Genomic DNA, 25305 nt, shown 5'->3' with positions numbered 1-25305 from the left:
TCTCCTTTTCCAACCCCCCTTGTAAGGGACTGCATTACCGCGGCAAATCAACTTCCTGCTTTCATGGGAAGCGTTCGTTGTGCCGGTGGCAGCCTGCAGAAGAACGTATTTTCCTATCCTCAGCTAGACGACAAAGCAGAGGGGCATGCTACCACAGCGCATGCGATGCGACGACAAGCAGCTGCTTAGGATAGGAAAATACGTTCTTCGGTTCTATCTAGATGGGACTTTAGGTGCCGTCGTTGTCTGTAGCCAGTAGTTCTAGCCGCCCACTCAAACCCCTAGTCGCCTTTCGCCACAACAGCGCCGCTTGTTTCTACGAGCTTTTGACACCACTCTCACAATCAACAGCTACAGTAAATTCACATTTTCTATTGTTAATTTTAACGTGTCGCTGGACTACGAAGTAGGATCACTGCACAAGTGTACGGAGCTCGCTTCGGTAAAGTTATTCCTGCTGCTATACCACCATGGACATTATCCTCGTCGCGGCTCATATCATAGAAACACAACTTGTTAAAAGAGACAAACCGAAGGTCACGACTGGCTGCGCAGCCAGTAGTGCCCGTTGCACGTCGCTCGCTATCGACTGAACAAGCAAGGCCGGCGGCGGCAGGACAGCTGCACGGCAACCAAGCATGTGTGGCCTAAATCAATTTGACAGATCTGCTTGGATTAAGTTTGGTAAGTTATGTTCACGAAAATATAATTTTTAACGCTGCAGGGGCGCTCAACTGGCTTTACCACTATTTGGAAACTGCACTCACTCACTCACAGCGGCCTCATCGTTCCAATTTTGCAACTACAAGCTTCCCTACTTAATTAAATGCTTCTGCCAGTTTTAATTCTTTACCTGCTGGCCTTTGGCGGCGCTCTCGCTGCGCTTTCAGATTATAGAAGCGCTACAGCGCAACTAAAACGTTTACATGCAGAGCTCAGGTACGTACATGCAAGACACACGCATAATACGATGTCAATCTGGCGATTTATGGCTATCTGCCAGATATTGGGGCTTCTGACAGCGCCAATAACAACCTACAACAGGACCAAACAGGCCTTAACAGCCTGTTAAGCACTGCTGACAGCCCTATTGAGTTGGTAGGGGTTAACGTTGCGAAATGAAATACAAAGCAAACCAAGCAAATTTCACCGCCAAAAGCAAACGTCTCTAGATAAATTTGTTATCATCTATAGACATGCTATAGACATTCTACTTCTTCTATTTCAGACCTACATATTCTACGATGACCCTGTGACGATAAAAACTTTATTACCGACGAATTTCCCCGCCAAAAACAATTTTCTCGCTGCCTTGCAGCGACCTGGACCGTCATTCTATCTGTCAGGGCCCGCGTTACGATAGCAGGCATATGGCTGTGGTTCCGCAGCTTGCCACTTGTTCTGAAGATCCCTCGCTTAAACCTCCTGACCAATGCAGTGCTGACGAGCGGCCTAGTAATGACAACGGGATGGCCGGCACCGCGGCTAGTGGGACAGCTGCTGCTGCAGGTGACGGCGAGCAGAACCTGCGATACTTCACCCGACGACAGCTTCAAGCAGGTGTGTATGTTCATACATGCGTCCACATGACAAAGTAGCTGGCTATAAATCTAATGGATAGGTAGGCGCTTACATACACTGATGGGTGAGCCCCAAATCCGAAGTGCGCATGTCCAGGTTAGTGAGCAGAGGATGGAACACACCTCCCCGGAAAGGAAGAAGAGGAAAAGGTAAAAAGGAGAGTTTACTCCAGGACCGTAGAACCCGCAGCCAGACTACAAAGGGGTTCGCCCTCTCTGAGGTGCCAATTACCATTAGGTATAGCTAGGACAAGGTAAGATTACGCTAGGGTAAGGCAGGGGCCTACGTACCATTGGATGACCACACACCTACCCCATGGCCAGATCTAACTACTACATGCGCATGCACCTGCACACCCGCACTGCTGTTGGCGAAACTAAGAAAGAGAGAAATTCATTATACAATCAAGAGTTATTCAAATGTTGATTCCTGGGCGTATCACGTGTCTGACATCCACCGCCGATCGGCGAATCGGTAATTCCCTGATACGACATCCGCAACTGTATTATGTCCCACAACATGTCCCGCAACAAAATTGCGTGACCAAGCAAGCCACAAATAAAGGTCGTTGACAGTTGAACATTATATTAAGCGCTGCGTCTGTAAATTGTTGGATTGTCTAGCTATTGCCGATCTTTTGTATATATAGACGGGTCGTTTATAGAGACATCTCTATCAGACGACGTGCTACGATGTAGACGACTCGTAGGTCTGCAGCCAATCAATTATATACATATATCAGGCGGGTCGTCTATATAGGGGTCGTTCACATTCATTTCGTCGGTAAAATATTGTATGATGATCTATAGACTGGATCATCGTATAACAGATAGGACCTGAATTTGAATTTTTGAAATGTATCAAATGTATTCGAATGTATTCAAATGTATTTAAATGAATTCAAATATATTCAAATGTATTTAAATGAATTCAAATATATTCAAATGTATTCAAATGTATTCAAATACATTCAAATCCAAGATAGGACCTAATAGATATATAGAGATAGATCCATGATGGAATGGAATGGTGTATAGGTATTCGTCGTGCCATGGTACAATAGATAGGCCTGAAAACATACAGGTGACTCGATAGACACTCCTCAAATTTATAGACTTTTTTCTTATGCATTATAACGTTGTTTACCTTTTTTGTGCAGCCTTGCTTCGGCTGGCCCTTGGGCTCCGCCTCGTATTCTGCTGTTAACCTTGTTTGTACATACGTACTTGATCACTCAAGTCCATAAGTAGTCACTGTCTACAAGCCATGTTTCAAATGTCCCACGGCTCATGGTCGCAGATTCGCTTCCGCCTCCACCTCCAACCATGCCCTGGCTACGCTTTTATGCTGCATGGTACAAGGGGGCAGGTGAGCTCTTTATTGGTTGTTAAACTATCAAATATTACTGTGGTAGCAGGAATAAGGGTGTAATATGTACAACTAATAAGTAATGCCGTTATTACGCCCCACAATGCATGTGTATAGTAGCTGGCTGCTGGTCGCTGAAAAGGCTCCTCGACACGCTGAGATGCACGATTAATATAGACAGGGTCGACCATCGTACAATATATAGATGTATAGGGCCGAGAAATAAATGGTTTATAGATTCATGGTGTGGAGTGGTCTACGTATAGATCCTGCCATGTTGTTGTTGTTACATGGTCGTGGGTGCGTTCCCCGTACCTGCAAACCACCCTAATACGAGCCGAGGGCTCAAGGGCCATGTATGGTATAATAGGTCTACGTAATAGATAGGCCTGATGATAGATGCATGGTTTATCGACAATCTTCAGTATTAAAGACGCTATAGCTCGGAGCTACAGCAGATATTTTTGTATTTGATGGTGTCTGCCGTACTGTGCGGCGGGTGTTTAGTCCTTTCCATTTTAACGGTTATTTGCGTTTAGGCCCTTTGCACGCTCACCACGTCGGACATTTATATACGCAAGTGGGCTGTGTAGGTCACGAAAATTAATTTCATTAAAATAGTGTTATAAATTATGTAGGTAGCTGCTTAAACTCGGACGAATTTTTGAGCAAATCCCGCCAATCCAGCCAGGGGAAAGCAGTGATTTTTTTCGTTTAGGATGGTTCTCAATTTATTCCCACCTAAGTGACGAAGTTGCTAGGGCTGTCGTTATTTATTCCTTAATTGTGGGGCACTGGGGGGCCCTCCGCCTCCACCCCCGACCCTCCCGATAAGTTACAGCTCCTCTCGTGGACCAAGGGTCACGCACTGAGTTGGCGCGTTTTCCTTCGTGTGTGCACTCTTCGTGCACATGCGTAGGTAGTTCTGGCATTGTTTGTGAGTAGTAAGTAAAATCGACCAAGCAAAGGCCCAAAGCACGCTTAAGTATTGCCTTGTGCGTGTTTGGTCATGTGAGCACCGGTCATAAATGCCGGTATGCCGCGTTGACTCACGGGCGTGACCTTCTTATGGCCGTCCATGGCCCCTCATATCTATTCTATGATTGCAAGTACTACGTTCTGCACACTATGGAGCAACCTGGCAGCAATGGACGTTTTTGGCTGGAGGAATGAAAATGTACGGGTCGGCCTCAATCTATTCCTTTTTTCAAAAGGCCAAAATGCCGATTTATTTTTTCGGAAATTATTACTCTATAAAAACGCTGGGGGAAAGAGGTCCCAGCAGCAGCCAAGGAAGGCTGCTGCCTGCTGCCTGCTGCTGCTGTAAGTTTAAAGGAAAAAGATTCATGATACAGAATGGTCTATAGATCGTGATAGGAATAATAGATACGTCTGCTGAAAGTAGATAGTCTAAAGACACTCCTTAATTTGATATCCAGACGGCAAGCTGCACATTTTGCTGCTTGCCAACACATGCATTGTGGGGAGTGCACGATGTGCGCTGCTACATACTGGTGAATGTGAAGGCGTATGAGACCGTAGTCTCGGCGGGTTGGGGAGGACGGATTCGCTCGCTCGATCGGTCCGGCGGCATTCTTTTGGTCGACGCAAATCCCAGCAGCTGAGCTTGACCCCTCTGTCGTCTATCCCCATCTCCCAGCCGCGCGATCCATCCCCAGCCTTAAAAGTTGCTGGTCGGAATAGCAAGCTTGTGCTAAAGGAGCAGTACGTTTTCATGGACATTTTGTGTTCTAAGCTTCAAAAAAGTACAGATCCCGTGCAGATACAGTGATATGCCCACAATACGACAACCGCCGTGCTACTCAGGCCCGTCGGCTGCGTTCCGGCACTAGAGTGGAATCAGCTGTTCAGATAGCTAATGCAGCACGGGAAGCGTATGATGGTCATTGAAGTGGATGTGGGTTGCTTGTGCTCCCGACGGCATTAAAAAACGTTTGGAGCACTTAAAGGCATGTGTGTACCGCAAAAGCATCACCTGGAGTTGATTCGTTTCCTTCTTAGATGCAGACGAAGATCATCGCAATTTACATCTGGAGAGCAAGTTTTGACATATTGCTCGTTTTACCTAATAAAACCCTATCTTATATATCCTATTGCTCATAAACCCTAGCACATAAAACCCTGTCGCACCTAGATTGCATCATTTTTGGACCTGCACAATCGCGCAAGCGGTCATTGACCAAATTGCTTTGACTAGGTCCGTCAATTTCGCGCGCGGAAGAGTTTGGCTAATGGGACCTCGCTCCAGCTGGAGATGCATTCGTGTGTGAGATGTAGTAGTCCTGTCGATCGGGCCATCCACAGAGTAATTGTTGACTTTTGGGTGCGTTTATGTTCCTTTACCGCATGAGGCCGACCTAAGCGCGGCGTGTTTGGAACACAGTTGGAGCGTGCCTAATAATTGCGCTTCCGGGGCAGCACCTTCACCAAAGCCGTAGCTGGAGGACTTCTGCATGCACGAGTAGCTCGTCCAGGCAACTGCCCCCTAGCTGCTGAGCCTTGGGAGCTTCACGTCTCTGGACTGCCGTAGGGCATCCCCTGTAAATAGGGTGCTGCTCCCTGCGGTCTGATACTTACGTTGTTGCTGCAACCTGCAGGATTTAAAACGCGTAAACTGGTGCCTTATGACTAAAAGCAAGGCACTAAGATTACTGTCCTGACACGCTGCTGCGGTATTTGCTGTATGTTCGATTTCATCCCTTTGCAGTACCTGTTAATAACGATTTGGACCTCTGGGTACAATGGGACTACGGTGGCTCACGGTATGTGATAAGTTATTTCTCTTCAGATGCCGGGGTCCACGAGGGCGACAACTCTGGCAATTCCAGGAACTGGGAGGCCATCTCCTGGGGTAATGCTAGCCAGTCCCCCGATCCAGCTGAGTACAGAATTTGCCTCTCATTGGGCAACAGTGGTTACATGACATTCAATGTATCCCTGACCACCTACGTCGGCAACATCGTCGTGAGCACAACGCAGAAGTTGCTGAGACCTGTGAAAAACTTTTATTCATGTACAATATCTGATGCTACCTACCTTGCAAGCTTCACATACCCTCTGCCGCCGCCGCCACCACCAAAGCCGCCATCACCACCAATACAACCACAACCAACATCACTAACTCGACCATCACTGCCACCACCAGCACCACCAGCACCACCAGCACCACCGCCACCATCACCACCACCACCATCACCACCACCACCACCTCGCACAACACCGCCACCAGGGTCCCCGCCAGCACCGTCCTCACCCTCGCCACCATCAAACAGAGGAACACCGGTGGACGCTACCTTACTTGGACCAAGTACCCAGGCCGGAGTGTCCGATATGTTTGCAGTCACCACATCCCCCCCTTCACGAGGCGCCGGTGTGGCTACCGGTGTCAGCGCTGCTCCAGCAGCGGTTGAGCCTGGCAAGGCAGCACCCACACCCCTTGCTGATACACCGTTGTGGGGCCTTCCGGGGGCCACCCCAGCTGCACCTGCTACCGGGGAGGCGACAAAGGGACGGAGTGTACCGCTGGCGGCAGTGGTCGGGGCAGTGAGTGCACTTGGTGCGGTGGCAATCCTTGCCGTACTCGCACTCGTCATAATACGGAGGCGCAGGGCGCGGCGTGTGGCTCCGGTGTACCTCAGCCCTTACCAGATTCCTGATCCCGGTTTGTTAGATGAGCCACGAAATGGGGCTACGTAACAATTTCAGGCTTCCCATGCATGCGGGGCTGGACCGCGTGTTGCTAATGCGTGTGGGGCCTTACAAAGGCTTCTCATATACAAGTGCAATCCCTACCAACTGATTGGGGCTTCTGATAAACAGCGCCAAACAGGGCCAAACAGGCCTTAACAGCCATTGGCAGCCCTAATGAAATGGTAGGGAATTGCGCCTCAACCTAAGAAAGTAGTCCTAGCAATAACTTTAGCGAGCCCTAGGTGCCGTGGTGCGAAGGGTAACTAGCATACGAGCAGAAGAGTGGTGGCCGCGGAGGAGAGCTATAGACGGCTGAGGCGAGTGAAGTGGTAGGTGCAGCCCGTGCGGTGGGGTGCTGGGTGGGCAGCAAGAGGCGCGTGGTTCGGCCATGGATATACTGCTGGCGTGTGCTGTCTTGTACCATACGCTAGCCCGTACTGCGCTAGTGATACTGTGTTGTCAGGGGCTGACACATATATATGCATGTAATAGTACGGCGCACTTGATGTCTATGTATTTATAAGACGCATCTTACATGGCGTAATCGTACATAACAATCCTGTGCTTTATTCACCATAATTTATCTTATTGGTAGGACATCCTTGAAAACGGATGTCACGACACGACATAGCTGCATGACCGTTAACAGCCAACGACCGTTTCGCTCTTAACGGTTACGCAATGTTGTTGCGCAGCAATTCCAGAGAAGTCATGTTTCTTTTATCCATCGGTTGAGCAGTGTGTTAGGAATAGCAAAGCGCCGGATCCCCCGGGTCCTATTACTGCTGTCTAGTGGGTTGCAAAGATTGGGGATTGGGGGCAGGTACTGGTCAGGCGGGATGGGGAATAGGGTGACGACGTCAGGATGGGATGTGGGGGCCAAGGCAAGGATTAGGATTTTGCTACACTAGTTTCAGAATGGGGATTACTTTCGGGGTGAGGATGGGGATGGGAACCCTGTCAGAGGGATGGGTATTGAAACCTTAGCCAAGGATTGGGAACCCTGGCCAAGGATGGGGATGGGACCCTGGCTGACAGGATGGGGATTGCAGGCTGTCGCAAGTTTAGGATGGGCTCGCTGCCATAGAGATTGCGGACACAGCAGGAGGATTAGGATGGGTGTGCCGCGGTAAGATGAGGCTGCAGCCCTGCGCCTAGGTGCAGAATGGGGAATACTGACAGGACTGCAACAGACTGATGACGGATGGTGTCGTTGTCCATAGTTGCTTACATGATGTGCTGTTACTTATGACCCATCTCACAGAGTCTGGTGAAAGTGTTTACATGGTCACCAACGCCAGTACCAAACATGCACTTCATCCAGGCCAGTTTTGTTCACACACTTCAACCCGTGGGTCAGCAATATGGTAAACCAAACACTGTCTTCGCAAAGCATGGCACTCCTGCCCAACAGCATCATAATCAGCTGTCCAGGTATAGCCCATGCCCATCTTCACCAGCACCACAACGGGCCTCACATCCCCCACTTGACTCACATGTGCTGTCACTTTTCGCTGCTGATGTATGAGTGTCGGTCACTTTCGAACACATCGTTATTTATGGTCATGTATCGTTATTTATTAAAGGTGAAATGGTGGAACTGGTTGCGCTGATGACGAGGGTTGGTGTGTAATAATAGTCGGGTTCCTGCACAGGAAGCCGCCTTCTTGGGCGAGGCCCCGGGCGCGAAGCGCCATTCAGGGCCCCGACTCCCCGGTGTTCACTGCTGTCATTGAGGTGTCATTGAGGGTCACAATAACTGAGCGAAACCAAACCGCAAGACACGGCATCATAAATTTTACGGTCGTGCGATCAATACGAATCAGTCCTTATGCACGAGTCAGTCTTTATGCAGTGAACAAACGCGCCGCAAACGTACAACCGTTATAATATTTGCTGTAAGTATAACGGTGTTCGGGCCCGTCCGGATACAAATTGGTTAGAACGCGACCAATCATGTCTACCTTGGTAATCCTCGACCAAACGGAAGGTTGCTACATGGCTTCAACCTTGAGAACCGACCCAGAACTGATATCTGGGCCTTGCCTTACAGAGGGAGCTATTGATCGAGTTGTTGTTAACTTTTGGGGCCGCCTTCGGGGTTTTGCAGCTCTGGGAGTTCCACAAAAGGGATGGGATTCACCCTTTCTTGTGGATTGTGTCGGACAAGTTGTTGTGCGCACGGCCAGAGTGGACACAGACCAAGATTAGCTGTTAGCTAAGGCCTCATCTATAACAGCGTCCAGGTTGCTGTCAGGTTGTATTGGTGTGTGTTCTTGTGAAGGTCCGTGGCCTTTCGCAAAGTCCCCTAAGGTCCCGGGTTTCGGAGCCGTCCCTTCGGATTCGCTTTCTTCCATCTAGATGACTTGCGTTGTCTGGTCTGGGTGTGCGTCTTGGTTGCCCTGATCGTCTCAGATGCACGGCCCGCTGGCCCGTTGGCTCCACTCTTCACGAGTCTGGAGCCCACAGTAATAACCGTACACACAACAGGGTGCTATTACAAAACTGCCACTTCTGCGCTCCCGGAGCGCCGCAGCTATTGGCCGGCATTGCTAAAACACATTAACCCGGCTTCACCGTAAAGAGGACTCTTTCAGTGGCGGTGCTTGCAACTCAGACGTAATTCCATGGAGTATTCGGATCATGCGACCGTCGCAAATCCAACATGTTCTGTCATTAACTATTAGGTTTCTATTTTCATGCAGATAGGCCCGGCAGAGGGATGCAAAGTGGTCCTAATCCTCTAATCCAGGGGGTGGGTACCGGTCTTATGGGCTCACTACACCCCTCTGGTAGCGCAGCCGAGGTGTAACATACACCCCACACACATTTATAATAATTATGCGCACAGAAATGCAAATAGTATCCGTGCTCTGCAGCGGGAAAAAATTGTATGCGAATGCGTTCCCGCAAGTTCATTGAAATCGCCTCGGAGCAGTGGATTATCCACTGTGGATAGGATGTTTGAACCATTGGGAATAAAATTATGTTACGCACTGCAGACAGACCTTCGTTGCTTTGCCTAGGTATCCTAAACGTTTCCGCTGGACGCTGCACCCTGCCATAACAAAACAATAATCTCGCTTATATAATGTGTAGTAGCGGCTAACCAGTCCACGCACTATATTCGGCGGATTTGGGGCAGCACCGCTGCGCACGTACGCGGCACTTCTGCGAACGATGACGAACGACGTGACTTCCTTACTAACGAACTATTCTAGGGCTCGACAATTTGTTGTTGATTCAGCGGAGCCTATTTTTTTACTGAAATTAACAAAGCAATCCAGAAGAAGACGGAAAGCTCAAGTTGGAAAGCTGCATTACGGTATTTCCCCATCCAGCGGCAGCAGCAGCAGCAGCAGCAGTAGTCCTTGCAACACCTGTTGCGTATGCTGCTGCTGTTCGCAAACTACGATATACAACTCTATCATGTTCCATCCCTTCCATACAGCATGTTAAAAAATAGGATAATCAAGGAGAAGGTTACGTATACAAAGGGTATCTACCAACTTCGCATTTACCCTGCCCTAAGCGTCATGGTTAACATGTCTCAGGCCCAATTACTTGCCCTTCTATGCTTAGTAACGCTCCTAGTGCCGCTTCGCAGCAGCGCAGCAGATGGCAGGAGGGCGGTGCAGCAGCGCGATACTACTGCGCGTGAACAAAGCTCGCCCCAAAATTACCGGGCTCCAATAATGTCGTACCCAAAAAGCGGACGCAAAGCTGGCCCCAGTTCTCCAACGCCATCCCAGGCCGCCTCTGAGGGTGAGCCGGTTGCGTGGGGGCGGGGGAGGCGCCGTGGGGGCCCTGGGTCACTATCATTATCGCTCTCTCCGTATCCAAGTATTATCCCACCGGCATACCGGGATGATGCCCTGTGCCTACCTGTATCCTGCCTCCTACCTGACTGCGCTCCTGGTTGCTTGCTTGTATCTGCCTGGGAGGTTTCTCCTATCTGTATACACGGCATGCGTGCCGGCTGGCGGCCAGGCTGCAACCAGATGGCGGGCGGTGTGAACCCAACACCCCTGCTCGCGAGATCCTCGCGCCCCCTCCCAAGAGTACGGAGCTCCTCGAGGGATATACGCAATAATGCGCTAAACACAACTAATTATTAACCTGTGCTTGGAAATATATAATCTTATGATTCATGCCGACGCCCCCGTTGATTTTTGAATACACGAGCAGTAGGTGCGACGGGCCCTCACCCTTCGACTGGCGTAAGTAAGGGACAAGCGAAGAACTCACACGCGCATATGTATGTGTGGATAGCTATATAGACCTAAATACAGACATACAGCAGCCGGATGCATTTCCGTAAATCTACCGTTTTATAATTGGTTTTATGGATAAAAAAATTTCCTTCCTGTTTTTTGGTGATTTGTGCTGTTCACATACATAAAGATTAAGAGGTGCCACATACGTACAGAGCCATGAGGCAAGGGAACCGCATCCAATAACATTATCCCTCTACCTCTCTTATCACCCCACCTCAATGCATATATCCCCCAGCGGGTGATGTACCCTACGGAACATGGCCTTACCCATGCACCCATCCATGCACGCACCCATGCACGCACCCTGCGGCACACACACATAGAGTGTCCGTACTTGGCATGCACACAGGCGAGCGGAAGGTGTACGAAGACACGTACGAACACTCCACGGCTGCCGTACTAAAGGGAGGCCGCAGCGGAGTCACACCAGGAGTTACAGCGGCCGCCATGCCCCACGCCGCCGGCACATTTGACCGTCCGATCCTGTGCGAGGACAACGACCAAGGCTCCGCCACCGCCGCCGCTGATAATACTGGCGGTGCCAGCACTTTGCACCGTGGACTGCTATCTTTGCCATCTCCTTCTGTCCGTGCGAGTGCGAATGAGAATGCCAGCCCTGGGGGTGGTGACGCTTCCAAGGTTGAAGCTTCCGATCGGCGAACCAACACGATCACTGACACTGTCGTCTTCCTGCTCAGCTTCTGCGGCTGGAAGAATCCCCACACACCAGAATCTTTCCGGAAGTTTTGGCTCAACGACCCAAGCACAAGGCCCGACGAGTGGACAATGCAGAACTACTTCAACTACTGCTCGCAAGGCGCCGTGCAGCTAACAACTGACACCCTCCGGGTCTTCGTGGTTCCTGTAAGTCCTCCCCTTGCATGCATGCATGCATCCGGCTCGCCAAGACGGGCGGCCCCGTTATAGGACAGAATTGAAGCCCAAACGGCTTGTTGTGCATCATCGCCCTCCAAGTTACGACACAATAGCGGCTGCACCCCGTGGCGTGTATTGGTATCCATGTATTAGCCCTGCTGCCTGCCTACCGATATATGGGCTTGATGGGATAGACAAGCAAGGGTGTGCGCGCGATGTTTGGGCGCATGCATGAAGTGTAAGAGTGTGTAGCACGTGCACATGCATGCGAGGAATACGTACCGCCGGCGGCGGCCCCTCTATCTATCTATTAGATTAACTGACTGACGTTTTCCCCACATCCCTGATACCACGCACTTCCGCTATTTCTATTTCTCACATCAGTTGCCATACTGCATGGGGGAGTTCTTTGACAAAAGCACGGCCAGGACCAAGACGTACGACTTCAATACTACTTGTGGCGTGGCGGTGAGTCGGGAGCGAGCGTGTGCATTCTTGCCTGCGTCTGAGTGCCATATCATGATTGATTGATTGACTGATTTATGACAACGTTGGCTGGGGGGGGTCATCATGGAATCGGACGACCGATCTGCTCTGGGCGCTAGACCCCTAGCCGGTGTTTTACACCGCTGCTACTGACCGCACCACCCCGCACCTGCTGCCCACCCTCGCTTTATTTATTACCTTGGTTCATGGCTGGGCCATTGAAGTATCCTGTAGGGTATATCACGGGATCTGCATCCACCGATCGGTTCTTGAAAAGTCGTGATAGCCATGAGCCTGCAGAGCGGACTCCCTCGCCCCTGCCTGATGTTTCCTCTGGGCAGGAGGAGGATGCGTGGCACTCGCTCTCCATGCAGTACGTGACAGACGTTCTGGGCCAGAGAGTCTCAGGCGCCACGCACCAAATCGCCGTTTTGCCGGCTGAAGGGCCATGCGAGTATGCAGGTGCAGCTGTTGTAGCAGTAGTAGTAGTAGTGGCTGGCCAGCTCGTTTCGGCGGATTAGGCCTTAGTTTGTCGTGTAGATATGTTTGCATGCTGTGATGGGTGTGGGGAGTCCGATATTGCTTGTTGATGCATATTGCACCGTACCTAATACCCTGCGCACATGTGTCCATCCCCCTACCAAGCATTCAGTAATTTGGGTGCCTAGCGGATGCATGTACCATATAATGTATGTCGGTAATTGACAGTACGCAAAGGTTGTTGCTAACCCGCAGGCGTGCAAGGATGATTGGTGTCCCGCACGTCCCGTACATCCCGTACATCCCGCACGCCGCCGGCCGCCTCCCTAACAACGAATGGCCAGCAGTATAAATAAAGCCGGCATCAGTAAAAATCAGAAACCTATGGTCGGCCGACCGGTCAGCTAACGCCCAATACAGGCATAACTTGATAGGAATATATGTGTGTACGTATGTACGTCATATCCGCGTACGTATGTCGTCTGCTGTCGCCGCAGTAAAATGGCAACTGCAGTCGCGAATTGCTATGTGGTAAAAAGCTACGATCCTTGCGATGCATCATGGGGGGCTACGTGAACTTCGTCTGGTGAATTAAACTAGCGTAAGAAAAGGCACATGTACACATACATACATACGGTACGTGTATACATGTATACATACATACATACATACATAAAGTACATGTATACGGTTTGACGCCACGCTACACCACGCCCCGCTACGTAGGCAAGGCCACCGTGGGATGTCGCGGAAGCAACTGCCGCATCAACGTCAATGGCAAGCACGCCAGCGAGCACTGGGTCTACATGCACGAGATGGGACACAACCTCAAGCTCGCCCACTCGGGCGCTGCTCGGCGGGGTGGCGGCACGGACGAGTACGCAGATTACTCGTGCACGATGGGAAGGTAAGTTCGGCAGAAGATTCATCTGGTCGTCATCTGGAGTTGCACACCGCACCGATGGCACCGCACCAACACCGCCGGCATCCATTGACGCATGCATGCATGATCGCATGTATTGCCCTCCTTTTTATATGATGCTCTGCTGTTGATCCTCTGCTGTTGATCCGTTCGTTGGTCCGTTTTCGTAAATTATAAGACGGTGTATGGAGGGGATAGTGATCGTGCTGCATGGGCTCTTCATTTTTTCCATGCATGCATGGTCCATGTATGTATGTATGTATGTATGTACATGCACGATGCGTGACGTTCCATGAAGGGCGCCGTCCTGCATGACGGCCCCCCCTGCATGACCTACCCCCGCCCTTACACGCTTCCTTTAAACCCCGCCCTTGCTGGTCATCAAGCGATAATGAGGACTCAATCATTGCGAGCGAGCCTGCGGCATGCATGTTCTGCTACATACGTCCAGCTTCGTTTACATAATAATGCTTTTGTACGTACACATGCATGGTGTAGGGGAAGTGGTTGCTACAACGCCCCCAACCAGTGGCGCCTGGGCTGGTCATTGACCCTCCCTGGAGCCGACTTGAACGGAACCTCACTAGATCTTGGCCGGCCTCAGACGTTCACACTTCCGGCACACACCACGGCTTTAAGATCGATGATCCGCGTCAACCCCAGCTGGGCCATCCGGGGCGGGGAGACCCCGAACAGCAGATTAACGTCCGTGCCTGTTTACTACATCTCTCTTCGTTCAAGCAACCCCCCGTTTGACGTCCTTAGCAACACTAGAGACCCCGGTGTACATGTCCATACCTACCGCGGGTTGCAGGTACGTGCCTGCATGTGCATGTATGATGTGTGGGACAGGGGGGGGCCATAGCTTCACCCTGCGGCCGCTACCTGGCAGACCCCAGACGCCTTCCCCGGTATTTCGGGCACCCTCATCTAGTCACCCTAGTTAACTTCTCAGTGGATCGCTCAGGTTCCGTACCCACCACCGGCATCCAACGGAATCTGCCGGGTCGACGGGGGCTCAGCTCCATTCCTGGTCAGCTCGCAAGTCAACTTTGTCCTAGGTCACCACCGTCCATCGATTAGGGGCACTTTACCTTCCGTCCTTGACAGGTTGTTAAGCATCGGAATTGATGTTCAAGGGTTAGTTAGCCTGTAAACAGAATTATGCACGCACGCATCGCACAAGCGATTAGCGCTTTATGCGCAGCAGTAACAACCTCACTAGTCTAACCGCACCCTTGCTGGTGCTCACAAATCCATCCGTCACCGTTACTGTTCTCTTCCATTACTCGAACGGGCAAAGCTAAAAACTTTGATTCCTGTGTCAGCTTAGATAAGGTACATAGCTGGTTTCCCTGTCCAAGTAACATCGTTAGCTGCCATATGTATGCTAGAACTGGCTAATGCTATAGTTCCCGTCGGCGTGGTTGACAGGACAACACCTACCCATGCTAGCCTATCAGCCTACTGTGAAAACTCTGAGAATCCAAACCCACCTGCCCACCTGCCCACCCCCGTCGTTCCTCTCTGTGACCTGCTGCTGTTCGGTCATGCACGTGTAAAACAAAAGTTCGAGGGCACCGCGACAGCGACACTTCAGCAAGCCGTCCTCGGCCCGAGTGGCGAGTACAGAGACGTGTTGCCCTTCGGCCTGGTGGTGCGGGTGGTCTCAATCAACCGAACCAGCGCTGTCGTCACCGTGTGTCGATCTGGAGGACTTCGTGAGGCCCAGGGCGGCGACTCGTGCACTGATGGTAGCGACAACGACTGCGATGGCCTAGTGGTGAGATGAGATACCCCGTTTGCCAGTGCACGTGTTGAAGGAATGCATGAGGGGGGAATGCATGCAGGGAAATGCGCTACGCACTGTGCGACTCTAGACGAAGCAGCAGGCGCATGGATGGAGCAAAAGCAGGGGAAAGGCGTGTTGCATGTGAGCAAGTTCTACGGCGGACCAGCAAGGGCACGCGAGTGCGCAGGCGCGCGTGTGGGGTGCGAGCAGCAGAGGGCCAGGGACACGGGGCATGGGAGCTAGCGCTAAGAGCAGCAAAATCATCGCCACGCTTGCTACTGAACACGTGTGGTGTTGGGCTCTGACTGTATCTTGCGCACAGGATGATGCCGATCCGGACTGCAAGGATGTGGTAACCTCGCCATCGCCGCCACCGTCGACACTGCCATTGAGACCGCCGTGGCCTAGAACCCCACCGTCCCCTCGGCCACCGTCGTTGCCGTCAAAACCATCCCCACCGCCAAAACCATCCCCACCGCCAAAACCATCCCCACCGCCAAGGCCATCCCGACCACCGCCAAAGCCTCCTTTATCATCGTGGAGGGGTCGTCCATAAACGGCATCCGCTCATAATGACTTGCTCTTGTATATTTTGTCGAGAAGTCCTTTGCAAACCTGTCTCACGCACAGTACCCGATCCCGCGATGAACCAGAGCAGGCTGTGAACGGGGGGTGATCAGACAGATGGTGCATGGAGCCTATTGATAGCGGGTATGTCCTATATTAGCCTTCACGGCTTGCTGTACAGTCGCGTTCGAGGTGCCGGATAGAAACAGCGCGTCTATGGATGCACGGCCCGGTACGGCACGGTGTGCCTGGCCGCTTATGTTAAGCATATAGACCTTCAGGACGCACCGCAAAAAAAACGGACGTCAGCTCGCCAGCACGACCAGAGCTCCAAATATCAGCCGATTGAAGCCAAGGTATGCAGCCAAACTCACTCATCGGTTGCATGGTGAACAACACCCCGGGTGTGTGCGTGTGCGTACACCGCGTTTGTTGTTGTGCGCGTGCACGTGCGCGTTCCTGCTTGCTTGCCGCGGGGCATGACGAGACTGCGTGTATCCCTTCATATCAGCTCATTTGTACGGGAGGCAAGCATGTCGGTTGCCAGTGGCTGCGTATGGTGGCCACTGCCTTAGGCGGCTGTATGTATGTTGTTACAGGGTGGTTAACTTCGCCAGCGGCCCCCTTTCCCGGGGCAGTCCCTGCTCTCCCCTGCTAGAGGGGCACCCTAATCCGTCACCCCATCCGACTTCAGAGTGTATTCGTTGGGTTCGGCAACTCACCACCAGCATCCAACCAAATCTAGCGGATCAACGGCGCATCAACTTAGTTCCTGGTCAGCTCGCAAGTTGATATTATCACGTCCTACACCGTCCATATGATGGGGGGCCACCTCCCATTTCATCACTCCTCAAACACCCGAGGAGCTGGCAGGCGGATTTGAACCCGGGTCGACTGGGTCGACTGGGAGCAGAAGTCAGGCCTTAACTTCTGCCAGCCGCCTGCCATGTATGTATGTAAGCCAAAACGACAGTTTTTCTCCTGCACGAAGCGCTCAGCATATCGACGGTTCGCTTCAGCGCAATGCATGCTCATCAGGCAATCCGGACTTGTTGTGAGCTTCGTTCCTCGTGCCTTGTCAGCTTTGTCGGCTGACCACCGGCTACAGATCTCGACTACAGGCTGTTTTGGCTGTACGTGTGCAAAAACGGCTTTGGTTTAACCACGTCCCCGAGCCGGCAATGGCTGTCGCGCGGGTTTAGAGGGTGACGTCCACGCTTGGCAAGGCTGCGCTGTACACATACAGAGGCAAATCGTTTCCTTGCGGCTTAAAACTTGAGAGTTCCTTTCCGGAAATCCCGTTGGATCATCAGAACGACCCAAAAATGCGGTCTCCTCCTAAACGCATTCAAGCACATGTACGCAAAGCATGTACCTTCCCTTTTCCTTCAAGGCGCCCATAGGCATATCACGGACTGCTACTTGCCCGTGAAAACCACTCCTCACAATTACCACTTAAGCCTCGTCTCCGATATTGAATAAACCCCCCACTGTACCGCACCCCCATTCCAGTGATACTCTACATCGCCCTACCCGTCTGGTTCTCGTCTTATGCTGCTCCTCACATATCCCCTTTTCCCCCTTTTTCGAGAAAACATCTCTTCATGTTACCAGCTTTTCGCCTTCTTCCCCTTTCCCCTTTCCCCCCCTCTCTTGGGGTAAGGCCCGCCAGTCCCTCGAGGAGTGATTAGCAGATCGTTTCAAGTCACACAAAGTTCTCTTTAAATATTATATCTTTAACACTATTGGGATATTGGTATTGCAAGCGGAGAAAGTAGTAAAGCCCAGAAAGCCTTCCGTCAGCCCTTCCTACCTGCCTCATCACACGAACTGAGGAGCAGAGCAGCAGACCTCCTTTCCCGTACACAATGACTGCCACAGTGCCTATCCAGCCTGGTCAACCAGCGGGTGCTTTACTCCGTTTTCCCCCGCCCCCCGCAACCTTACACAACGTCGTAAAGGGCAGCAAAGGAAAAGGTTCTCGCCACCAAGCACCAGCGCGCCTGCAAGCCGGACAGCCGCACCCATCGCACCCAACTGGAGTCGCTCTACCTCCTCTGCACACCACCGGCAGCAGCAGCAGACTGCTAATAAGAGGCAAGGCAATATCTTCCAGGCCAAGGCCAGCTGGGCACGGTGATGCCGTGTGGTATGGGCCTGGTAAGCAGCGTCCAGTGGTTCGCGGCCGCTGTGTGGAAGGACACCGACACAACAAAAGCAGCACCTACCCCACCTGACCGGCATCATCGCTTGTGCCCTGACTTGCCAACAGGCTGCGGCGGCTGCTGTTGCTTACGTGCCAGGTACCTGGCTCGGGCTGCATCCACGGCCTTGTCATCGTTGCGCCGCGCCTCCGGGCCCTCCTGGGGTCCCCCTGCTCCCCCCCGGTCGCCACCACCCCCACCATCCCCACCCCCGGGTGAACGCGGCTGCCCCGAACCAGCAGCTCCCCCCAACCCCCGGCTGGAGCCCTGACTCAGCCGCCGTACATCCGCGGACATAATCTTGGGAAGCACGTCCGCCACCCACTCAGCACGCGAGGGGCATACCTGCGCGCGAATGCGCGTGTGTGCGTAAGCATCGTCAGGTCAGGTCAGGGATGAGGTGGGGTGCGGCGAGGTGAGGTGAGGTCCACGGGCAACATCCCCAAGGTGCCACGCAGAGCAGCGCCTAACTTGGCAACCACCCCACCGACCCCTCTGATTACGACCTCCCTTGCTACCTCTCCAAAACCCGCTCGTGCAGCTACACGCACATTACAACACACCTCATCAACGCGGCAACTGGGGGCGTCAACGCGGCTGCTGGAGCTCCCCTAACGAAAAAAACAACCCGCTCACGCCGGGGTTCGTCCCCCACTGCGTCTTTCCTTTAATCCTCTCTCCTTTCCGCTCGGCCAGCCAATCAGCGAGGCAGTGAACCAGGCAGGCTGGCAGGCCCCCTCCCCTCCCCTCCCCTTCCCTCCCCTCCCCTTCCCTCCCCCCCTGACCTCCCCCCACCTGTCTGAGGAAGGGTCTAGAGGTGGCCACCAGCTCGTGGTACACGAGGAACTCGGGCAGCAGCCCGTCGGCGTCCTCCCGCAGCTGGGCGCAGCTGGGGTGCAGCTGGGCGAGCTGGCCGCTCACCGCGTGCAAGGTCTTGTAGCCGTTGTGGCGGGGGAGACGCCGGGCGAGCCTGGAGGTGGGAGTTGGGTGACGGGGAGGGTTTACGGGAGGGTGGGGGAATCTGGCGATACACGTGTCAAGGGGAGGGAACTACCGAAAAGGTCCAACACGCCCAAACTGCCGGCGTCCGAAGCAGGGAAGCAACTGTGTCCCCATGGGGAGGAAGAGCGAAAAAGGGAGGGGCCACAGAGGGGGGCGCCCAGCTGCATGATGAGGATGAGCAGAGGGGAGGGCCTGCCCGTACTTACTTTCACTGCTACTCACCAACATACTAAGCCTGAAAATGCTAAGACACTTCGTTGGACATTCGCAATAACAAGCTAAGATATGTCGAAACCATGCTTGGCCTGTAGCTAAGTCGTTATGTACGACAGTACGATACGTACAAGTACGAATATTCATTTGTTGATGTGATGGTGTGTAGATGTGTTGATGTGTTGATGTGATGGTGTATTGATATGCTGATATGCTGATGTGCTGATGTGTTGATATGTTGATGTGATATGTGATATGTGTTGATGAAGCCGCTGGTCGATAGGCAGGGCGTGTTGGAAGGGGCATGTAAGCGTGCCAGCACATGGCGCGTGCGCTTGTATTTCTGTATAGAACTAAGCTCTCTCAGTTGCTGTGTTGGAATGTCGGAATCCCCAAGATCCACACAAGTCCCCACCAGTCCCCCCACCTCAACCCCGCGAGCTCTCACTTGTTGGCGAACCCAATGGTCAGGACGTGCCGCAGGGCGTCCACCTGCGCTGCACTCGCCCGGGCCGCCCCAGGAGCCGTTCCCCCACCCCAGCGGCACTGGGGGGAAGACGGCCGCTGCTGCCGCCCGCTGCTGCCGCCCGCCGGGCCACCGGAACGTGCTGCCAGGCGGCTGCGCGCCTCCTCCTCGTCTTCGCCCTCGCCCTTGCTCCCACACGCGCCGCCGTCTTCCGCTGCCTCCCGAGCCCGCTTGCGCCTGTCGCCACCGCCACCAGCGCCGCCACCAGCGCCGCCACCAGCGCCGCTTCCTAGCTTGTCGAGCCCGCTGCCGTCCGGGCCCGCGATGGCTAGGACATACAGACGTACACATGCAGGTGCGCATGGTGAGCATGTCAGCTTCTCGACATATACACAGTCTCTGGCGGCGATATGACTCCTCTACAACTTCCCCAACCGGCTCCCCTCTCCCCCCCCACTCACAACCCCACTCACACTCCAGCTGTCGGCGAATGTCGCGGGCGAAGTTGAGCCCCCTCAGGTCCAGTCCGTACTCCCGGGCGAACTCCCTGCTACAGCCCGCCGCCTCCCAGCCCTCCCACAGCCGCAGCAGCAGCACGTGGTCCCCAAGTCCCTCCGTCATCAGGTCGCGCAGCCTCTCCCGGGCAGCTCGCACGTGGGGGGCGTCGGAGGGCCTGAGTGGATAAGAGGGTGTGGAGTGAGGGGGAGCATGGGGGGGGGATGGGGAGGGTGAGGCGGCGGCCGCGGAAGGGGGAGGGGTAGACACGTGACACAAAAGCCAAAACGAGAAATTGTTGACAGGGCGAGTCTGAGGCACCAAAACTGTCCAAAACAGAGAACAGCTCACGCAGCAGTAGCAGCAGCAGCAGCAGCAGCAGCAGCGGAGGGTCTCACCCTGGCGGTGATCCACAACAGCGGCGGCGGCGGCAGCGGAGGTGGTGGCAGGTAGTGGTTCTCACGGTAACGGGAGTTGTCCGTTGTCAATTGGGAGTTAACCGTTGTGGTTTGGGTGTTCCCCTTTTCCCCCCCAAAAAACTCACACTCGCACACATGCACTTTCCCTCTCTCTCTCTCTCTCTCTCTCTCTCTCTCTCTCTCACTCACTCACACACACACACACACACACGCGCGCGCGCTTGTGTCTTCGAGTCCCGCCATTGTGATGACTTTCCTATCCTAGGGGTCCCCGCAGTGCTTTGGAGATGGGAGATGGGGCTGGTCTTAGCGCGCCATGGCCGTGGCCCCTGGCTGGCCATTGAGTTTTACACCGGGGACATGTCGTTAGCATGTTAAGCGCCCTGCTGCAGCATGAGGATCAGATCACGGGGAGGGCAGCTGGCCGAGAGCGTCTCTTGATGCTGGCCGCTGACTGGCTGTGGTCTCCTGGCGCAGCGTTTGAGGCTGTGGGCCTTCCCGTTCTGGGCAACAGCCCCTGGCAGCGACATGCACAATACACGATATATGTAATCAAGATACACAGACACACACATAGACAGGGTTCAATGTGCCCTCGGGGGTGGCCATCCTGCTTGTCATCGTATCGCATGCGCTGTGGTAGCAGCAAGGCCCTCCGCTTTGTCCGCTAGAGCTTAGGATAGTTAAATATGTTTTTAGGTTCTACCTGGTTGGGACTCGTTGTCCGTAGCCAGTAGTCCGTTAGCTTTTCTAGCCGCCCCGCACCTCGCCGCCCTCCGCCCCACTCTACAGCGCCCCCTCCGCCCCATATTTCTACCCGGGGCTCTGGACGACGTCACTCCTCCAATCTAACACGTCGCTGGTGACTGACTATTCGGAGCTCGCTTCGGTACGACAAGGTATCCTCAGGTGCACCGCCATATTCGCCATCTATCATCTCGCGGCTCCGAAGATTACTAAAACAGAGACACTATACCTTTCACACATGCATACTTGCTATACGGTACGGTGGCCGAGCGGTCTAAGGCGTAGGATTTAGGCTCCTATCCGAAAGGGCACAGGTTCTAATCCTGTCCGTATCATTCTTCACATTCCTACTATGAAAGTGGCTGGCAGAAGTTAATTCCATACTTCTGCTCTCAGAGGTACCGTGTTCAAATCCTCCTATCATCCTCTCGGTGTGGGAGAGGTGTGGGTAGTCCTATCTTATGAACCTTGTAGGACGTGATAATATCAACTTGCGAGCTGACCAGGAACTAAGTTGAGGCGCCGTTGATCCGCTAGATTTGGTTGGATGCTGGTGGTGAGTTGCTGAACCCAACGAATACATTCTGAAGTCGGACGGGGAGAACGGATTAGAGTGCCCCTCTAGCAGGGGAGAGCAGGGAACTGCCTCGGGAAAGGGGGGCGCTGGTGAAGCTGTACCACGCTGTAACAACATACCTGCGGCTGTCCTGCCCATGCGGGTGGTCCCCTGCTGCCACATCCCCGGGCCCTTGGCCCGCCAGGAACACATGCTCGGATGAGAGCATGGCCGCAACGCTGATCATCTCCCGAACGCATCTGTACACCGGGGGGTTGGATGGGTGGTGGCGGGTTGGCTGTGTGTGGGCCTGTGTTATATTATAAAACGATTAACACTATTATGATGACAACAGGTGATATTCATGATGGTAAACATCCTCTCCCCTCCCCGCCCATGTCCTAGTCCAAGCAGCCCAAGAAGCGCCGGGCGGGAGAAGAAAGCCGCCCCGCCCCGCCCCTCCCCCCCCGCCCCTGCCTCCCCTCCCCCTCTCCCGCCCCGCCCCCCAACCCCCCTCCGCCGCTCACCCCAGTTCCCTGGCCGCCAGCAGTGCCCGGGCCAGTGCCGGCTCCAGAGGCAGCCCCGACATCCGGAGGCCCAGAGGGGTGACATTGCCGTCACTGTCCAGGGCGTCAAGGACCAGCAGCTGCCGCAGAGCGTCCTGGACGGAAAGCGAGAGGGGGAGCGGGAGGGGGAGGGGGAGCGGGAGGGGGAGCAGGAGGGGCGGAGGTGACGCGCTGGGAAGGTGTAAGGGTCTCTTTACCCTTACATGGGGTTGGTATGGGCGTGGATGGGCGGCACGGCAACGGAACTTTATTTGTCTGTACATATCTTTTACTCACACTTGTCTGTGCGGCGGCGGGACATACACACATACACACGGAGAGAAGAGGTGCACCAACCGGCGCAGCGCATCTGTCACTAAGACTTTCACAGCTCGGCTCGCTTTCCCCTTGAACGGCATGTACGGCACGGCACCGCACAGTCGCAGCAGCACACCATGGCACACACACCATTCATACAACACCCCTCACCGCAGCAGCACGCACCCAGCAGCAGGCACCCTAAGAGTGCAGCGGACTGCAGCACAGCGCCCCCCTCCCCTCCCTCCCCACCTCCCTCCCCACCTCCAGCGCCCCCCTCCCCTCCCCCCTTCCCCTCCCCACCTCCAGCGCCCCAACCGCAGGGGGGTCCAGGAAGTCGAAGTTGAGCACATCTACCTCCAGCTGCAGCGACTTGAGGTACAGCACCGTCCCCACAAGAGAGGACCGCTGGATCTCTGATTCAAAGATAGGTAAGTAGATAGATGGATAGATAGATAGATAGATAGCACCAGGTGCGCCAACGGTAGCAGTTGAGGTGGGCAGGGCGAGGGTGGGCAGGGAAATGGTTAGATGCCTCGCATGTTGCGGGAAGTAGAGGGGAAGTAGGGAGAGGGGCTGCCAACGACGTCCAAACGGCTAGGTAAGTATGTACAGCCCACCTCTTGGCCTACTACACCGCGACCAGCCGCAGTGACACACCGGGGACAGCGAAAGGAGCTGTGGGGGGCTAAAGGAGGAGGGGAGGAGGAGGGGGAGGGGAGGAGGCTCCTCGGCCCCCTCGCTGTCCTAGTGTCACTGCTGGCCCCACGGGCAGCTGGGTCGTGAAGAGGGAAATAATCCACCATACTTGACTACTTGACTACAAAACAGAAGTCAAGTTCAAAACCGGGACCAGCCGGTCCGCCCGTCTTACCCACTACCGTCTAACTGTTGTCCCTCCCCCCGCCACACCGCCACACCGCCGCTCCCGCAGTCCCCCATCCCCGCCACCACCCACCGGGGGCGGTCACATTGGGCATCTTGTGCTCGTAATAGGTCCGGGTGTACAGCCGGAAGCACTACTTGGTTCGGGTGAAGGGGAGGGGGAGGGGAGGGGCTTTGGCAAAGCGCTGCCTAGGGCAGAGCCAGTGAGACAGGTAAACCTACAGACCGACAGACACAAACAGAAAGACAGGCAGAATGACGAGGACCAGAGGCTCACCACTCACCGCTCACCCTCACCCTCACGGCCCACCCCCTTCATCGCTCACCTTGCCCGGCTTGGTCCTGCCCGCCCTGCCCGCCCTCTGCGTGGCCTGCACCCGGGATATCGCCACCACGTCTAGACTGTCCATTCCGGATGCGGGCTGGTAGCTCTTCTGCTTCACCACTCCCGGGTCCACCACGTAGACAACGCCCTCCACTGGGGGGCAGGGGGGAGCAGGGGGGAGGTGAGAACTTCTGGGGGTGTCTGTATGTCGGTGTGTTTGTCGGCATGTGTGTGTGTGTGCGTGTGTCGAAAAGCAGTGGAAACACACAATAACTAAGAAACAAAGGAGCAGCAGCAGCGGCGGCAGAGGGGTATCGTGGATCCCTTCCGTCCGTCCGTCCGTCCGTCCGTCCGTCTGTTCCGTCTGTCTGTCTGTCAGCCGCGCCTACCTGTGATGGACGTCTCTGCCACATTGGTCGCCACAATACACCTCCGGGTGCCCTCGGGAGCGGGGCGAAACACACGGACCTGGCGGGCGGGTGGGGGAGGGGGGAGGAGGCCGGGGGGGAGTACAAGTGGGGGGCCAGGGCACCGCAACACGACCACCCGCGCAGTGTGCGCGTGTGTGTATGTATGCAAGTAAGCAAGTAAGTATGTATGTATTTGTATGTGTATTTGTATGTGTACTTGTATGTGTACTTGTATGTATTGTGCGTATGTATGTACGCTGTGCTTTAGGTGGGTGCGGAAAGAGAAAACGAGATAGGGAGCGCAAGGAGTGAGATGACGTCGGCCAGGGTACCAATTGGGTTGCGGCTGTATAGAGGAGGGAGAGGAGGGAAAGCGAGAAGGACTTGCACGCCACCACCACTGCCACCACCTTTCGCAACGTTCCTTGCCCCCCCCCCCCCCTTACGACACCTGCAGCTCCGGCGGCAGACTGGCATACAGCGGCAGCACCACCAGCGGCCCCGCACTGCCGGCCGGCAAGGAGGCCACCGCCTGGTGGATGCGGCCGATGGCCTTCTCGATCTCCGCCTGCCCCGTCAGGAACATCAGGATATCGCCTGGGGGTTGGGGGGAGAGGGAGGGGTGGGGGGGTGGGGGGGGGTTTGCCGGCCCCCAATGAG

At 54.3% G+C, this 25305-nt stretch overlaps 3 protein-coding genes across 3 annotated transcripts in view; 2 read left to right on the top strand and 1 right to left on the bottom strand.

Moving 5' to 3' along the window:
• Positions 1–826: 826 nt before the first annotated feature.
• VOLCADRAFT_99294 (uncharacterized protein) lies at positions 827–4653 on the top strand (the record flags this gene model as incomplete). The annotated part of the gene is made up of 4 exons (XM_002958069.1): positions 827–939; positions 1439–1560; positions 2881–2949; positions 4610–4653. The coding sequence occupies 4 exons, from the start codon at positions 827–829 to the stop codon at positions 4651–4653; spliced, it is 348 nt and encodes a 115-aa protein (XP_002958115.1).
• A 5702-nt stretch (positions 4654–10355) lies between these two features.
• Positions 10356–16049, top strand: VOLCADRAFT_99293 (uncharacterized protein; the record flags this gene model as incomplete). Its single annotated transcript, XM_002958068.1, has 7 exons — positions 10356–10425; positions 11287–11801; positions 12198–12281; positions 12641–12761; positions 13506–13686; positions 15136–15484; positions 15816–16049. The coding sequence occupies 7 exons, from the start codon at positions 10356–10358 to the stop codon at positions 16047–16049; spliced, it is 1554 nt and encodes a 517-aa protein (XP_002958114.1).
• Positions 16050–18249: 2200 nt separating this feature from the next.
• The window catches only part of splh3 (DEAH-box nuclear pre-mRNA splicing factor), a gene marked incomplete at its 5' end in the record, with an annotated part of 9873 nt that continues 2817 nt past the window's right edge, over positions 18250–25305 (bottom strand). Inside the window, 11 exons of the mRNA XM_002958040.1 lie at positions 18250–18609; positions 19060–19234; positions 19928–20056; positions 20421–20557; positions 22296–22422; positions 22690–22823; positions 23329–23441; positions 23984–24044; positions 24237–24388; positions 24625–24703; positions 25097–25242. Of these exons, the coding sequence (XP_002958086.1) occupies positions 18304–18609; positions 19060–19234; positions 19928–20056; positions 20421–20557; positions 22296–22422; positions 22690–22823; positions 23329–23441; positions 23984–24044; positions 24237–24388; positions 24625–24703; positions 25097–25242 (1559 nt within the window). The 3' untranslated portion in view covers positions 18250–18303. The remainder of the gene's footprint in view (positions 18610–19059; positions 19235–19927; positions 20057–20420; positions 20558–22295; positions 22423–22689; positions 22824–23328; positions 23442–23983; positions 24045–24236; positions 24389–24624; positions 24704–25096; positions 25243–25305) is intronic.

Source organism: Volvox carteri, assembly GCF_000143455.1.
Source record: "Volvox carteri f. nagariensis unplaced genomic scaffold VOLCAscaffold_85, whole genome shotgun sequence".
Taxonomy (NCBI): domain Eukaryota; kingdom Viridiplantae; phylum Chlorophyta; class Chlorophyceae; order Chlamydomonadales; family Volvocaceae; genus Volvox; species Volvox carteri.
The sequence above is the reverse complement of the archived record's forward strand: the minus strand, read 5'-3'. Positions and strand labels throughout refer to the sequence as shown.